Here is a 13298-nt window from a genome sequence, read left to right on the forward strand (position 1 = left end):
TCGCTTCTATTTGCAGAAAATATCCAGACAGGAATCTTTTAAAGAAAGCAAATTACTGTTATATATGAATACTCATATCGAATAATACATACTGCAATATTTTAATCTGATTATTTAAAACGGGTACTAAAATACTACAAAATGCGAAAATATTTATCATACAAAAAAAAACACCTGTCCCTAAACTAGAGACTAGAGACATGTTTCTGTATCTTGTAATGTACGCAATGTACGTACAGTACAAGTCACGCATGGACATGGTCCTTACAACAGACCATGCTCGTTCAACATCAACACGCGGTAAAACATTGCTCGCTTTTTTTACGTGGTGTTTTTGACTTTACTTAATATTATATTTTAAAATATATGCAACGTCTTAATTCCATGAAAAAAATACATTATTAGTAAATATGACGTCTTCAACATTTAACTGTAAACAGAATATTTTCTAACAGGTATTTATTGCTCTAGAATTAATTTTCTTGAAATATAGAACTCACAAATTAAAATTTCTACAAAGTTCACCATTTTGAATCGGAAGTGTCTACGCAGACGATCGGTAGGAAATATCTGGCTTGAATTTACTTAGTGAATTTCAAAAATCGTTCATTAAATCTATTTTATCTAACGCTAGTTGAAAACTTAATAAAACTTGTACCAATTATTTAATTATGACGGAGAAATAATAAACTAAAAATGCACATTCCAACAAAAATAATTTTATATTCTATTTATATCGATGTATATCGATATAAATAGAATATAAGAATTATAGTCAGGAAATATTTTGTTAAAATTTATTCCTAGATGATAACCAAAGCTAATGAATATTTTAAATAATGAAATTTTGCTTTCCTTTTTCTAGTACATATTACTATTACAGTCATTCGTGTAAAAATATTTATAATATGTATTACACATTTGTAACAGGTTGTCAGACCAATAGGATCTTTATTGGTGAGCCGTTTTAAAATGGTTTAATTTTTATTTGAATTAATTGAACTCGGCAAGTCTTTCAAATTATTCTTTGTCACTAGTTTATTCCAGAAATATCTTTATACATATTCAAGGTATTAAATTTAGCTCTTACTTTATTATTCCAATTTTATAACATACAGTGCGTTTCTTTATTTTAATCCCAGTTGCTTTCTCCCTAGTTAAGTATTGCTCATTTTCATCTCTTATTATGTCATTTCTTATTTTATGGTCCATGTTTGTGTTCATTAGATGTATTTATTTCCTTTTTTCAGATATTTAATAGTTTTCCATAATTTGTCTAAATTAGTTTTTAATTTATGTTAAACTTCTATATGTCAGTGGTCTTATTATTATATATATTATTTAAGCCCCTTTTATCCATATCTGTGTTAAGATATTTAATCTCTTGTTTTCTATAGAATTTTTTGGCCGATTTATCCTCCCTCCTATAAACACCTGTACTTTTCTTCAAATAATCACTCTGTTATTGTCTCTGATTATTGTTTCGTAATTTAATTTTTAACTTTGACAAACATTATATCTTAAAATAAAAAAAATAAAATGTGCCAATGCTTTTAAAAATATGAAACTATACTTTATAAATTTGTTTTGAAGTCTCCACTAACATTTCAGCAATATACCGGCTGTTGGGTGAAATAGTCACTCCCATTTAAAACGGTACCAAGGCACAGCATTCATTTTTCTTTTCTGTGTCTTAGATTTTAAGTTTAAGTGATTTTTGATTGAGATATTGTATAAAAATAGCCCTATATAAATTTATAGGCTTAAGAACGGCATGGGGGATTGTAACTTCGACCGTTACAGCAAGGAAGAAAAGTTTTCTTACAGGACTTGGTGTTCAATGTGTGAAAGAGGACCTCAAAGGAGACGTTCTATTAGCGAAACGAATGAGCCTTGTAGAAGAAAAAGCAAAGAATTAAAGACTTTAACTCCAAAGAAATATAATCGTAGTCAAGAGTACGAAAACATGGAATTCGAATATGAATGTAAGTACATTTTATGATTATTTTTATAATCACGCATGTATCTCCATTTTCTTTCTTTTATAAGTTCGATTAATCTAAATTTGTTTAATGAGTTTTATGATTTTTAGGTTTTTTTAAAAAGTATAGTTCCTCAATTAGATTAATGTAAAAAATATAATTGCTTTAATTCGCTAGATCATTTTTTGAAATATATGTTCCAGATTTCCAAATTCTATACATTAATGGTTGGATTTAGAGCAATTTTTCTCTTATATGAGGAAATCTGTTCTCCTCAAACGACATGAATTCTCTTCAACCACTATGTAGGGTTACTGGTTAAGGTGTTTTTATTTTTCTCTCTGTACATCTATTAAATTTGTTTCCAACTGTTTGTGATGTGTTTTGTGGTGTATGCTTGTAAAACAGCATAAATTGTTTTTTAAAAATGTTTATGTACTTAGTCTTCAGTTGGAAAGATACCCTGGTGTTTCTAACAACATGTGGAGTATGTAGATTAACTTTTATCATTTATAGAACATATGAAAGTAGTCTTATAATAGTAGAACACTAGATATGATGGGATATTTGACAAATGATTGAAAACCACAGTTTTTTATCCTATAGGATATTCCTGAATTCCAAAATTTCTTCCAAGCTTGTCATTTATTTATCTAAATGCTTCATTCATATTAAAAGCTATATAAAGACTAGTGATTTTGTAGATATGTTGAATTTGGATCTGTATTCATCATCTTGATCATTAGTTTATTCGTTGAATTGGAGATAACATGCATTATAGCCATGCACATATCTAACAAATAATTATTACATTTAATTTTAAGCAAAGTATTTATTTTTCATCTGCGTGTAGTTATACTATTTTAAAGCCAAATTATATAAAAAAAAATATTTTTTTGTAAATCATTTATATTATGTACTTATTATTATTACAGTAAAGGGGCAGTGGCAAGAAAAAGATATGAGATATGAATTTTCAAGAATTAGATCAAATCTTTGTGAACTTCCTACCTCCTATATATCAAATAATTGTCAACTTTCAAACAATTTGGCAGGGCTTCCAAAATTGTCTAATGAATCAACTGGCTTTGAGTGTTGTAAAAGTGCAGGTATATATGAAACCAGTGGAAAATTTGCTGATATTGATGATCAAATAGAAAATTTAGGTAGCATGCAAGGAAAAGGGAAGTCGAGATTGGAGCCTGTGAAGATCAGTAAGGTTTGTATATACACTAATTCTTAATTTATTAACTTTTGAAGTATGTTTATCAAAGTTAAAGTAGTACTTATTTTAAACTAAACAGCGTTTTATGTAAACTTTAAAATTTACTATGCATTACTCCAATAAATCATATGAACATAAATAGAACTCAATACAATTTTAAATAAATAATAAATTAAACAGAACTATATTAAGATTTATATAGTATTTTGATATTCAAAAATTTGTCATACAACAAAATGGTTGTTTCTGATTTGATCATGAATTAAAGGATGTATTTTTGTTAAAATAGCTGGTAAAATAACCAATGTTTTAACAAAAAAGAAACTGATCTAGACCTGTACGGCTATCATCAAAATGTATATCAACTTCAACAATGTTACCTGATCACCTTTCTATATATTCTTGAAAATAATATTTGTCTAATTTTATATACTAAAAATTATAATGATGATTTATAACCTTTAAAAGATTGTGATTCTACTGATAATCTTGTTATTGTATTCTGTACTATAAGTTCTTTGAGATGGAACTACAAATGCTAGGGAAAATCTTAATACAGCTTTATTTATATACTATTACATGTATTTGTCATGAATCTGTTTTGTTATATTTAAAGTTGGCAAATGCTGCTTTTGGATAATACTGTTGTTAGAGCTACTTATCCATATTTCTTTATATTTTGCAAAAATTAACCCATTGGTAAACCAGAAAATAACAAAATAGAAAAAAATCATAGATTCAGATAAATATATAGAGAATAATTGTTGAAATTAATCAACAAAGATGAAGTAAATAAATAATAAATTCCAATTAGATTTAATAACAACTGACTGCTCATTGAGCATACCAACGACTGAAGGCATTTGATATGGTTGACCATAGCATTCTTTTATTGAGATTGAATGAGTTTGGCTTTTCACATGATGCTTGTACAGTTATAAAATCATATGTGGAATCAAGGTTTCAGTGAGTCAAAATTGGTAGGTGTTTTTCAGATCAAGTTCAAGCTACATCTGGCATCCCCCAATGGAGCAACAAAGGGCCTTTGTTTTTTTAATTTTTGTCAACTCACTACCAAAATTTCTTAAATTTTCATCTAGTCTGATATAGGCAGATATTTTAAGCTTTTTAAGACTATACATACTCCAAATGATTGTCAGTTTGTAACTATAAGAGAAGAGAATTGAAATACTATTATAAAAATAATACCTCAATCAACCATGGGAGCTTATTGTCTATGCTTCGCCTAGCTCAGTCTCCCAAGTGTGAATTCGTCTTGTTTTAAACTATGAATTAAACAATGAACCCCGAGCTGATAGCAAATAAAACAATTATTTAACTAATCATGTTTATTTAACACATAAAACATAATATTTAAATAGCAAAGACAATGCTTTACATTAAATAAATTTGAACAATACCTGTGGCATCGATGGACTGCTTGCTACTTCTAAGGTACATTTCAATTCTGGTCCATTACTAGATGTTCATACTAATGATAATAGACCATATATTTATATTTCTGTAGGTAATGAGACAATCTCTGCACTTCTTGATAGTGGCAGTCATGTTAGTATTATTGGTTCTCCTTCCTTATTTTTACTTAAAAAGCTCAATTTAGCACTTAATTATGATGTTTCAGTTCAACTCTTGAACTGAAGTGAAACTCTGAAACATTCAGAGTACTTTAGGATATGTTTGGCTACCTGTTACTTTATTTAATAAAACTCAATCACTAAGTGTTAATAGTTCCTTCTATTTCACATAAAATGATATTAGGTATGGATTTTATTCATTTGTTTCAACTTTCTTTGGATTTCTCAAATTTTTCATTTAAGACTACAGATTTATCTACTTGTGTAGTATTCCTGAAGCATCTCAAGTTTTTCAAGAATTTATCTAATTTAAAAACAGATGCTTGGTATAGGAATATGATAGCAAATGTTACAGATAATCCTAACTTATATCCTGCTTTTAAGGTTCAGGATAATGTTCTTTATAAACATGATTAGTTAAATAATTTTTTTATTTGCTACCAGCTAAGGGTTCAGTGCTTAATTCATAGTTTAAGACAAGACGAATTCACACTTGAGAGACGATAAGCTTCTATGGTTGATTGAGGCATTATTTTTATAATAGTATTTCAATTCTCTTTGATAGTCTTATCGTTACACATTATTTAAATATAAATTAATAGGTAAAGATGTGACGTTTATAATGTTACAAGTTACTACAGGAGGAAATCACCTCAGTTATATACTACAGGAGGACCTCACCTCAGTTATAGAATGATTATAAGACAACAATATGGTGTTGACTATTAAAAAGTGTGAATTCATATCTTTTACCCTCAAAATCGACTACATTCATAATAATTATAGAATTTACAATTATGTAGTATCTAGGAAAACCAAATATAAAGATCTGGGAATATACCTACAGGCTAACATGAAATTTAATGATCACTATATAAATAAGGTATTTATACTTTAAGAAAGACAATGTGTATCCTTCACTTATGCCATCAAAACAGTTGCTTCAAATATTTGCCTTGCAGTCATTAGAGCAAAGAAGAAATATGCATTGTGTTGTGTTTATTTATAATATTAACAATGTTAAATATAAAACATGTGGTTTGATCAACTTTATTAGGTTTCTTGTGCCAAAGGTCAATCTAAGAGTGAACAGTAGTGACCTATTTTCTTGTAGTCCACATAATGCTTGTTCTACTAATTATATGCAATATCAGTATAATGATAAAGCTCTGTGATATAGACCTCTTTAGCTGTAGTGTAAGGGATATTAAGAAATGTTATGGATACATAATAATAAGTAAGTTTTAATAGTAAATAAATAAATAAAAAAAGACAACTTGCACTCATAATAGTTAAAATATCAAAATATTTAATAAATAATTAATAAATAAAATATATACTTATAGATTTTTTTCTGCGACTTAGATTAGATAGATAAATTGGATAAACAAATGGTCAATCTTTAGGCTAATGTCTTAGGCAGAATGCCATTACAGAATTTTAACATATTTTTCAAAAGGTGAACATATCACTATTAGTTTGTTTTTATTTTAACTTTTCGTTATTTTATAAATTATTAATGTGCATTTGACCATATAAACACAAAAAAAAACTAATTTAACCATTTACACAGTGTTAGGCAGATGGTAAAAAAGCACCTATTAAGACCTGTATTTTTCCTGAAGCTGTCTGTTGTTCTGTGAACATGTTCTGTAGCTAATTGATAATAGTGTACAACAAAACGTATTCTGGTAATTTATGAAATAATTATTGAACAACATTTTATATTAAAACAAATAACTAAACAAAAAATAATATAGATATAGATAGATATTTTATTCATCTCTTAAAATTGTTGTTGCCAACATGAGAGAGTCAAATTTCATCTACAAACACAAAAACACAAACTAATACATAGATGTGAATACATAGATAGCTATCATTAATTTCATCTCGATCAGTTTTGCAATAATGTCGATGTTTCAAAATAAAAATAATTTTTGTTTCATTATTGTTAAATACTAAACAGTTGATCGGATAAAATAATTTAATAATCAATTTTACCGATTAAATGTTCATAAGTTAAAACTCTTTTGTATGTTGCAAACCTCTCCATCAAATTTTGTATTGGAGTGAGGTTAAATTTGATTAAAAATAATAACTATTCAAAAGAAGCTTCAAATATAGATATTTGCTTGGAATTAAATATGTAGATTTTTTTTGTTCAATTAAAGTGTCTTCAATTTTATCTTTTTTTTTTGTTTTAGATTGACATTCCTACGTTTCAGAAGAAATCTGAAGTAAGAAGCCCGGATAAATCAATTACCAGTCATAGTTATAACAATACATCTCCCAGAGGCCATTTATACAGTAGAAGTGATCTTTTAGATAAATATCCTAGTCCAATCAAATTTAAAACAAGTTCATCAGCAAGCCCCTATTGTAATGAGTTTTGTTCATACTCAAACTTTAAGATGCATACACTAAGTAATCAGATTCCAGTGTGTTTTGATACCAGCACTTATTTTAATAAACAATATGAATCAATCCCAGATAAATACACTAGAGAAATTCAGGATTTGCGAGAAAAATTACTCTCATTAAAAAGCACTAGCTATATTTGTAGCGATAACTTGGTCTTCAATCCCAGTACAGCTGTGATTAAAACTACAGTACCTAGATCAAACACCAATGGCATTCAAAATGAATTGAAATCAAATACTGATACAAATTTTATTAGTAATAAATATAAAGAGGATAAATGTCTTCAAATGAAAGGATCTCCTGCAGCACCAGAACCATCTCCAACAGCTGCACTTAAAACTCATAGGAGTAAAGTTTCTTTAAAAACTAGAGCTAAACTGAGCAACCACAAAGTAAGAAAAGTCAAACCCAAAACTATCCATAACATACCTACTTTGTCAGACGATGTGAACAGGTAAATATAAACATTTTAATTAAAATTCCAATTAGTGAATAATTAATTTCAAGGTAGCTTTTCAAAGATGACAGTTTTCTTTAATTTATGTTTTTTACAATATACAAAACATATATAAATTATTTATTTATTAAGGCAATCCATTTACAAAAGTTTTAACAAAACTACACCTTAACAACAATAAATTATTAAAATATCATCCAAGATACATGGATTGACATGTAAAAGAGATCACTTATTATAAGATACCTTTTAGTTGTTTTTAAATAAAGTAATTTTGGAGTCAATAATATTTATTAGTACTCAGGGCCAATCGTGTAGTTGGTTCATTTATACCATAATTAGTGTGGTGAAATGGCACTGAATGAAGAGGCCTTAAGACGAGCTAATACCCTAAGAGAGCTTCTAAACATTGTTAAACAGTTAAACTACACTCACTACCAAGTTTATGAGGATTGTGATTACCACAATGGTATTGTGGTAAAGCTGATTAAGCTTGTAAGACAGATGGGTGGGTCATCCCAGAATCTGAACCCAACAAAACATGGTAGGAAAGTGATCCAAGGGTGATGTCATCTGCAAATATAGTAAACCGGCCATTAATGTCAAGATTAATTATGTTATTAAAATATATCAAGAAAAAGATAGGTCCCAAGACAGAGCCTTGAGGTATGCCACAACTAATAAAGATATTACTAGAGTAGCACTCATTAATTGATACAGACTGACATCTGTCTTCCAAGTATGAACTGAACCACTTTAGAGCAGTGCCTCTAAAACCATATCTCTCCAGTTTATTAAGAAGTATTATGTGATTGACACGGTCAAAGGCTTTAGATAGATCACAGAAAACCGCAGCAGTAACATAATCTTTATTTAACTCCAAGTTTTTCCATAAATTTTAAAATGGCATAATATGTACTTTTTAATGACTGGAAACCGAAGTGGAAGGAAGAAAGTAATTTGTGTTTTTGTAAGAAAGTCATCATTCGGATTTTTACTAATTTTTCTACCTTTGAAAGCGACGGTAACAAAGAGATAGGACGATAATTAGCAGGTAAATCGTGGTCACCACCTGTATAGAGAGGAATAACTTAAGCAAATTTTAAACAATCACTAAAGTGACCTATTGAAAAAGACATGTTAATTGCCTCCACTAAAACTCTCAGAACATTATCAGGAAGATGGGATATCATCCCAGCCTGCAACCACAGGATTTTTAATGCTTTGTAAAATATTTGATTTGGGCCAAGTTAGTAGGAAGAAAATAAAAGAAATCTGCAATGTTTATTCTGCAATCTGTAATATTATAGTTTGGGGAACTTTGGCTCTAACATTATTAACTATACTCCAAGATTCCTTTTGTTTGTTATTGACATTTTCCATTCTAGATTTAAAAGATATACATTTTAGTAACCTTCCTATAGATGGACCTATATTTAGAGAACTACATCATATATGGTCGATACAGCCATCCTTTTGTCTTTTGATAACAACCAGTTTTTATGATTGCAGAGGATATTGAGATTCTAGTCATATTTGTGCAAAAAGTTACTGAAAATAAAAATATATTTTTCTGGAAACCTAGCAGAGGAAAATAATCTGAAGAAATTTATGACTGTACATGTACATGACTGTAGTCAAGTCAATCCATGAAGGCATCCTTAAATAGTGTAGTGGCCTTTTGTATGCATTTTCCAGCTGTGACACATCAGCCTTTTTCTGTCAAGGAAAAAGGAAAATTCTAAAATTATTGTCAACAAGAAATAGTCTATTTCAAGAAAATTATTTCCACATTGTACAATGCAAAACAATACTCAACATGCGACTTAACAATAAATAAACTTAGATACCTGTGTTTTAAAAGAGGTTGTATGCATATAAAGTCTGAACTTCTAAGTGTCCATGCTGTCACCCACTCAATCAGCAGCTGAGCAACATTTACTTTATTAAGTGCAGCAGTGGCTTGGAAATACAATGAATACTATAGATTGGAAGCTCACTCAAAATGGACCTGACCATATTCAAACAGCAGGTTTTACTGCCCCTCGTTATTAAAAAATATTATAAACAAATAGAGGAGGTTGAACAATATTTGGAATCTCCAGCAATTTTGAGGCAAGACATTGAGATACAAAATTAAGATTTTGAGGAAAAAATTAATTCTAAGATACTTTAGAAGCTACCTGACCTGCTAAAAAACAATTAATACAGTATGCTGCAATATAAACAATACTGAAATGCGTATGTGCCAAATTTGTATGTGTCATGCGCCAAAACGCACTGAGTTGTTCCGAAAGTCGTTATAACATATGTAAATGTCGTGTTAATGTTAGATGTTTCAGGATGGTTCTTAGAGTTGCAGAAAAAGTTTTTATCGTGGAGTACTATTTTCAGTCATACAGAAAAGGTTGCGAAAATGGTCCAAGCTTAAAATCAGTTGCCGACGCATTTAGGCTTTAGTTTATGAAACAGCCTCCGAGTAACAGCGTTATGTTAGCAGTTGTTAATAAGTTTCGTAGTACGGGAACTGTGCTTTGCCAACGTAAAGGTCACGAACCAATACGAATCACGGGCGTGTTCTTAATCAAGTGCTGCAATCACCAAAACGAAGCCTCAGAAGAACATCATTAAAATTAAATATCAGTGATTGATTTCACTGTCGAATGTTCAAGAATATTGGTGTTTGCATAGAAAATACAGACCGACGGCATCCGAGTGCAGCTGATGAAGAGTCGAAAACTGCGCACGTGTGTTGGCTATGGATTATGAGAATGTGTCGTTGTTATCGAATATTTGGTTGTCCGATGAAAGCCATATTCATTTAAATGGATCCATTAACAAGCATACACGGTTTCTTGTATTCAAGCATCGCCGAGTACCCCCTTCACAGTGACCATATTACCATTTGGTGTGCGGATACAGCACATGGTATATTGGACCCGTATTTCATTGAAGCACACGATGGAACGCCGTTAACCGTTAATCAGGAGCGATACAGATTATCACGCCATTTCTACATAATCTTCAGAGATTTTGTCGTGCCAGGACCCTACCACGTGCCACAAGGAGACTGTTTTTCGTACCGATCCACCGTCTGACATTCCGGAATTGCAGACTTAAATTCAAGATTTTTTCGTGCCATTCAACAGCCTTCGTTCACAGACATGATTGAGAACCTTCGTGAATGCTACGAAAAATGATTGAAACTGAACGGAGGGCAACTTGAACATCCGTTTTATTTGGAACGACGTCGTGAATAATGTCTGGCTATATACTCATTTCAGTACTGTTTATTTTGCTGCGTACCGTATATACAGTATACGTCATTTTCAAAGAAAAATACGTTTTCAAATTTACTAAATTAATAAATATAAAATAGTGAAATAAATTATTTTATATATATATATATATATATCGCTTGTGAAAGACGGTCACACTCAACGGCAAGTCGCAAGAACTGTTGGCGAAAGTGTTTCTACGGTTCAACGAGTGCTTCAACGCTTTCAGGAGAAGGGTTTGCTATCCAGACGATCTGGCTCTGGACGAAGAAGAATGACCACGGTACGAGATGACCATTTTCTTGTGTTTCAGGCTTTACGAAACCGGACCTCAACTGCGATTATGCATCGAAATCGTCTACAGGAAGTACGAAATCGCAATGTTAGCGTTGCAACAGTCAGGAGAAGATTTAGTTCTTTTGGACTATCTTCTCGGGTAATGGCTACAGGACCGACACTTCGCCTGGCGCATCGAGTTGCACGACTAACTTTTGCTCGACAATATGCGCATTTGGGAATTAACGATTGGAGCAAAGAGTTATTCTCAGATTCCCTTTCTGCCTAACTGGATCCGATGGACGTGTAAGAGTTTGGAGGAGAACCGGTGAATGATTTTCACAAGCTTGCATTGCTCCAAGAATGCCATTTGGTGGAGGCTCGGTCATGGCTTGGTGAGGTGTATCTTTCGACTTCCGCACAGAATTACCCTTCATCGAAAATGGGTCCTTAACTGCACGAAGGTACATTACGGAGATTCTGGAAGAACATGTTATGCATACCATGGCAAGGCTTGGAGAAAACGTCGTTTTTATGCAGAACAACGCGCGAACGCACGTTGCCACGATCAGTATGCAATACTTGGACGAGGTTGGAATTACGAGGTTACCCTGGCCAGCTAGGTCTCCGGACCTGAATCCCATCGAACATATCTGGGACGATTTGAAAAAGCGTATTCAACCCCTAACATCTCCTAACAACGGACAGGTGCTTAAGGATCTGTTAGTGAGAGAGTGGAATAACATACCACAACATGTAATCCGGAGAAAAATTGAGAGTATGCCCCGTCGTCTGCAAGAGGTTATTAGAGCAAGGGGAGGCAATACACGATATTAGTCATTGAAATTTCACTGACATTTTACCACGTTCTGTATTTTCCATTTTTTTCGTATGCCTGTTTTATCAATAATTTGGTTTTGTTTTCTGCTTTTTCAATAAAAATAATAATAAACCGTTTTTTTTTCTTTCAAAACAAACATTGATGACAAATAAAAAATACGTTAGCCTAAAAAAAGGTTATTACTGTACCAGAGGCAAAAATATTCCAAAAACTTGAAATTTTCAAGGTGACCCGGATTTTATGATCGCGAGTGTATATATATATATATATATATATATATATATATATATATATATATATATATATATATATATATATATGTATCTCAGTTTAAGTCTGCCTCTGGTTCTTTTACCTGGTGGTATCCATTCCGTTATAACTCTTAACGGATTGCTCTTCTCATTATATGTCCATACCATCTAATTCTTTGTGCTTTTATTGCTCTAACTATGTTCTCTTGACTCATCTATTCGTGTATTTCGTGATTCATCCATTGTCTTGCATCCTCTTCGTTTTCCCTCTTTGGTCTCAGTATTTTTCTGATAATCTTCCTCTCAAAAACTTTCAATTGCTCTTCTTCTCTTGCTGTTAATGTAAATGTTTCTGCAGCATATATTACGATTGGTCTTATGGTCGTTTTGTAGATTTTAATTTTTTTATTTTGGCTTATCTTCTTATCTCTAAACATTTTTTTATTTCTATAAAACGCTGTATTAGCCGCTTGAATTCTTCTTTTCATATCTATATTTTCATTTCTTCTGGTGACTAGTACTCCCAAATATTTGAATGTTTCAACCTCTTCGACACTGTGTGCATCTATTGTCAGTTCTGTCATTTGTTCTTCTTTTTCTTGTATACGTTCACTGATTTCCAGTCCTCTCAGTTTGGCTTCGTTTTCTATTTCTTGGAAGGTTTTCTTTAATGTCATTTTATCTGCTGCTACTATGGTTATATAGTCCGCATATTGACAGCTTTTTATTATCTTGTCTAGTGATACAATAAATAGTACCATTGAGAGCGAGTCTAGGAAAAGTATATGTCTCTCTACGTCATACTCGTATGTTTTCTCTATCACTTGTTTTAGCGTATGTATAGTATATATATACAATATATATATATATATATATATATATATATATATATATATATATATATAATATAGTATAATAAAGGCAGAAAGTATCGGCATAGCTCGCAACAAAGGAAAACAATGAACTCCA

General features: G+C 31.0%; 1 protein-coding gene across 2 annotated transcripts in view; it reads left to right on the top strand.

Annotated features, from left to right (window-relative positions):
* The first annotated feature begins 298 nt into the window (after positions 1–298).
* LOC140445641 (tubulin monoglutamylase TTLL4-like) overlaps positions 299–13298 on the top strand; it is a 79995-nt gene continuing 66995 nt past the window's right edge. Inside the window, exons 1-4 of one of the 2 annotated variants that reach the window (XM_072537857.1) lie at positions 299–455; positions 1762–1985; positions 2918–3201; positions 7010–7680. In XM_072537857.1, coding sequence (XP_072393958.1) covers positions 1775–1985; positions 2918–3201; positions 7010–7680 — 1166 coding nt within the window. In that variant the 5' untranslated portion in view covers positions 299–455; positions 1762–1774. Of the gene's footprint in view, positions 456–1633; positions 1986–2917; positions 3202–7009; positions 7681–13298 lie in introns of those variants that run through there. The other variant, XM_072537858.1, reaches the window with a different exon arrangement.

The sequence above is a fragment of the Diabrotica undecimpunctata genome, chromosome 7 (assembly GCF_040954645.1).
Source record: "Diabrotica undecimpunctata isolate CICGRU chromosome 7, icDiaUnde3, whole genome shotgun sequence".
Lineage (NCBI taxonomy): Eukaryota > Metazoa > Arthropoda > Insecta > Coleoptera > Chrysomelidae > Diabrotica > Diabrotica undecimpunctata.